Below are 4,530 nucleotides of genomic sequence, written 5' to 3' on the forward strand. Positions count from 1 at the left end.
TTAAAGGTTGATTGGAATGAAAACACCACTTTATGCCTTTATAATTATGTTTTAATGGTTGATTGGAGTTGATCTAAAACACTTTATTCTTTGAAAATTTGTTTACAAAATCATTAAAATAGTGAGTATAAGTATTCCTTAAATTTTTATGATTTTTGGAGATTTTTTTTCTTGGTTTTTTATAATTACAAAAAGAATTATTTTTTTCAACATTTCATGACTGTGCTTATTTTGTAGAGAATTAATTTTAAGAATTTTTCAGATCTTTATTTCAAAGAAAAAAAAATTTGTGGCCGAAAAAACTAAATGGATGGAAAAAAATGCCAATAACAATTGGACACTAGTCATTTTTGGGGCACGTGTCAACTATTGGAATGGCGTATGGCCGAATTTTTTTTCTTTTAATTTTTTACTTTTGTCACTTTTATTTGTTGAAAAAAAAAAAAAGTTTTTGGGATTAAATTTATCAATTTTTCTCGATAATATGACATTTCGCCAAAATTGAAATCGTGAACAATAAACAAATACTTTTTCACTTGCACAAAATTGGACAGCAGCGGCACTCTCTCTAACTTTCCCGTTGAGCAGGCTCTTGCTCTCCACTCCTCTCCTCTCGTCGTCTGTAAGTAAAACTCAAAACCTTTTGCTCTTTTATGTCTTTCAAGCGCATCCTTCTTTGATTATCTGTTTTCGCTGCCAGTTTCCAAAAATTAGGGCACATTTTGTTTCTTTTAGGAATGTGCTTACACTTTGATTTATAGAACTCGAATTATTGTTCTACTTCTACAACTATTAGTACTTATTTAGTGTGTTTTTGCTCCTTACGGGAGGAATAAGCTTGAATCTGACAATCTCGTTACCAATGGGAGTGTGTTCCGGGAAATCGCTCCATAAAATGTTTACTTGAACCGAAAATGCGATTCTACAACTCATAGATCACTGTTTTGTCATGAGATTCTGCAGTTCCCAATTTGTATATCCACTTTCATGAATATTTTAATACAATATGCTTGTGAGTAGTATAAACCATAAAAGGTAAGCGTTCTAGTGATTATTAATTTATTATCTACAAACGTGGTCTTGTTTATGAAGATGTTTGTTACACCTTTCTCTTCTCATGGCTGAAATGAAGCTTTAGGATAATAAACCCTCCAAACAAATCAACCAAAACCACAAAAGATAAGGTTTAGGGTAAATTCTGTACAAATCTATATTCTTATGATGAAGTTTTAGCCTTTTAGGATATGAGTTCTTTAATTAATGAATGGAATCTTATAAGAAAGTCAAATTCTTGTACAATTACTCATTCTGACATGTTTTATTTTTTTGAATTGGAATCATTCAAACTTTAGAGATAAGTTATGGGAGGTGTAACAGGCGATGTCAATGGAAGTCTGGTTATCTTTGGGGATATAATATGGGTTAAGCTCCATGAAGATTCATGGTGGCCTGCACAGGTTTGTGAAAATATCACTTTTCAAATTCAAATTCAAATTCATATAAATTGTGTTAACAAATTAACATAAATGCTTTGTTGAGTTAAATTAAGCTTCATTTATTAATTTCCTTGCAGGTTGTTGATGAGAATTCGGTAACTTCAGGAAACAAACCTAGCAATAAAGGATCAAGCAGTGATGTTCTTGTTCGGTTATATGGAAGTTATATATTGTAAGTTATTTTGTTATTTTCTTTTCTCTTTCCTTCTTTTCACATTTTTTTACATTTTGATTTTATCTTGACTTGTTTCTTTGCATCTACAGCAAGTATGTAGATGTTCATAGATCTCATGCTGAGTTTAAAAAGGTAAGTCAACATCCGGTCAACTCTTGACTTCTAGTTCAGTTGTTTATGGTAGACTCATAAAGTTTCTTTAAACTTGTAGATCCTAGAAGAAAACAATTTCAATCATGATGATATTATGAAGAAATCTCTAGAGAAGGTATTCTTTTTATGCTATTGATGTATATTCTGTGCAAAAGACGTGAATGCCCTCATGAGTCATCCTCATCATTGGAATTGGAATTCCTGTAGGATCTTCCTAGCTTAAATGGAAGCTCAAAGAAGCGACAAAGGTCTAAATCCAAAGGTTGGTTTGTGCTTTCCACTTATACTTATAAGGGCAAATTATATAAAAAAAGTTAAGTAAATAATTAAATAATAAAAGCATAAAATAGAATTAGAAAAAAGAATGTTTATGTGGAAACTGGAATGAAATTATTACTCTTAATTGTAGCTATTGTGTTGACTACCCTTAAAGGAGTTGACTTTGACCTCCTTAGGTGTTCTGTAATAAAAAAATGTGTTGAGGGTATTCTGGTCATTTCTTAGTTAGGATGGTTATTAGCTTTTAGTATAAATAAGAGGCCTTGTGTAGTTAATCCGTAGTTATATAACATGTTTTTGTTTGTCTCACAGTAAAAGAGGCTTCTCAAAAAAGATCATCAAAAAAGGACACATCAGATAAACCACAGGTAATTAATTAATTAATTATATAATCTACTTTTCTAAATATGTATCGAATCAAAGTTTTATAACATCAAGTCAACAAATAACAATAGAATCTCCATTTTTATAAAACTTTGTTTATTTTAATTCTTCTCTCATCAGTCAAAGGTGGTTTCAAGCAAAAAGCAAAAACAAGAAAAACCAAAAACTGCAACTCCAGACAGGATACACAACGGGATTGACACATCAGCATCTACTCCAAACATTGTGAGTCCCTTCACTTCTCTTTCACACTAGAAAAACTCCATGTCAGCGCCATGTGGACGCCATGTCAATGCCACATCAGCTCTAAATGCTGTGCTGTTTGATTAGGGAAATTTGAGCGGACGTCGAATGAAGGTGATGCAGAGTCTTGGTTTAGTAGCGCCTTTGGGGTCACCATTTCCTCGTAATCGAGTCATTTCACCTTCACCTTCACCTAACCCAACTCTGTTGAGTTGACTAGTCAACATCTTTTGGATTTGTTGTCTCGTTGTCAACTAATGTTTCTAATGTGACCGAAGCTTTTAGTTAACTAAAACATGATATGATTATTGATTGGGAATGTTGTTTGTCTAATAGATTTAGTAATATCTAGTGAATGAATTTTTGTGCTTTTAACTGTATTATGTAGACTTGGACTTTGTTTAGTGAAATCGTTAGAGGGGAACGTAAAAATTTGGGTTCCGTTTGTTTGTTATGCAGGATGTGACAATTTGTTTTGTATTTTATTTTTTGACATTGATTGATGGATGTAGTAAGATGATAATTGCAATTTTTGTGAACCGGAAATTTCACTCTACCTGCTTTGTGGGGGACGTATGCGGTTCATAAAAATTCTCGTAGAATCGAGAATGAAGTTTTCATTCTGTACATGCCAGATCATGAATTAGTAACTTCATCCAATTTCTAAAAAATTCCCAATTATTTCTATTTTTGGAATGGAATATTTATGGAATCTCCATGAATAAGATCAAACCTTATTCCATGGTATTTACATAAGGTTCTTCTTTCTTATTCTTAAGAAAGTCACTGAGAGGGCATAGTGGATCCATGATTCTAGTCATACAAAAGAAAGATAATATTATTAATTGTTTTATCGTTTTGTGTGCATTTTTTGGGGGGACAAAACTTGCCGATGTTGGAAAGTGTAAGGATTAAAACTACAAATTTTCTAGTTGGTAGGGATTATTTTTGTAATTTTTTTAACATATGGATTGATTCTATTAAAAAAAATACATAATTATATTTTTTATAAGTTATAAGGATAATTTTTTGTAATTTTTAAACATATGAATCGTTTCTATAAAAGAAAATACACAATGACATTTTCTGAAAATTATGGGAACAATTTTTGTAATTAATTTTCGACACAAGGGTCAAACCTGTCAAAATATAAAAAATCTTAGACATATGGATTGTTTTTGTAAAAAAAAATTTATAGGGATTTTTTTGTAAATTAAAAAATTACATGAACTAAACATATCAAAATATAAAACTTTTTTTTAAGGACTAAATCAATCAAAATATAAAACCGTAAAACTCCAAAATAAAAAACTTTACTGTTAATAAAAACTTTCTAATTAATATATAATATATCGTAAAGGATAAAATATGGTGTGACATGGACTCGTTGGTTTATCCCATATGCAAAGACAATCAATCCATCCATATAATATCTATGATGACTTTGTTATAAAACTATTAGAATTTGGTAGTTCGTATTCCTACTTTAAAATGGTATTGTCATTCTTATTTCATTTCATGTTTGAATTGTTTGAATTTTACTTGGATGTTTATAGGATTGTTAATTGTATCATAGCGATTTAGAACTTTTGTTTTTTAGATTGGTTTCTGATTCAACAAAATGGTATTCGCTTTTCTACTTAAATGGCCAACCAAACAATAAACCAGAATGCAATTTCAATAATAGTAAATGTCCACCGTTTGATGATAAGAATTTATAGAAAAACACTTCTAAGATTGAAGACTTTTGATTACAACATGCTTCAAACAATTTAGAAGGTTCCTCATGTCCCTATTGTT

The 4,530-nt window shown here is 30.6% G+C and overlaps 1 protein-coding gene across 1 annotated transcript; it reads left to right on the forward strand.

Annotated features, from left to right (window-relative positions):
- The first annotated feature begins 476 nt into the window (after nt 1-476).
- LOC111883671 (uncharacterized) lies at nt 477-3,184 on the forward strand. The gene is made up of 9 exons (XM_023879993.3): nt 477-622; nt 1,353-1,457; nt 1,574-1,668; nt 1,761-1,803; nt 1,883-1,939; nt 2,032-2,086; nt 2,416-2,471; nt 2,608-2,712; nt 2,818-3,184. Exons 2-9 carry the CDS (start codon nt 1,362-1,364, stop codon nt 2,944-2,946), a joined length of 636 nt encoding a protein of 211 aa, XP_023735761.1. The 5' UTR covers nt 477-622; nt 1,353-1,361; the 3' UTR covers nt 2,947-3,184.
- The last annotated feature ends 1,346 nt before the right edge of the window (nt 3,185-4,530 follow it).

Source organism: Lactuca sativa, chromosome 9 (assembly GCF_002870075.4).
Source record: "Lactuca sativa cultivar Salinas chromosome 9, Lsat_Salinas_v11, whole genome shotgun sequence".
NCBI classification, from domain to species: domain Eukaryota; kingdom Viridiplantae; phylum Streptophyta; class Magnoliopsida; order Asterales; family Asteraceae; genus Lactuca; species Lactuca sativa.

What these genes read in the sequence shown, in the direction of transcription:
- LOC111883671 (XM_023879993.3), top strand. Translation starts at nt 1,362, where the DNA reads ATGGGAGGTGTAACAGGCGATGTCAATGGAAGTCTGGTTATCTTTGGG. An exon ending in CTCATGCTGAGTTTAAAAAG is followed by an intron (nt 1,804 to 1,882) that starts GTAAGTCAACAT and finishes TTAAACTTGTAG; the next exon opens with ATCCTAGAAGAAAACAATTT. An exon ending in CAGCATCTACTCCAAACATT is followed by an intron (nt 2,713 to 2,817) that starts GTGAGTCCCTTC and finishes CTGTTTGATTAG; the next exon opens with GGAAATTTGAGCGGACGTCG.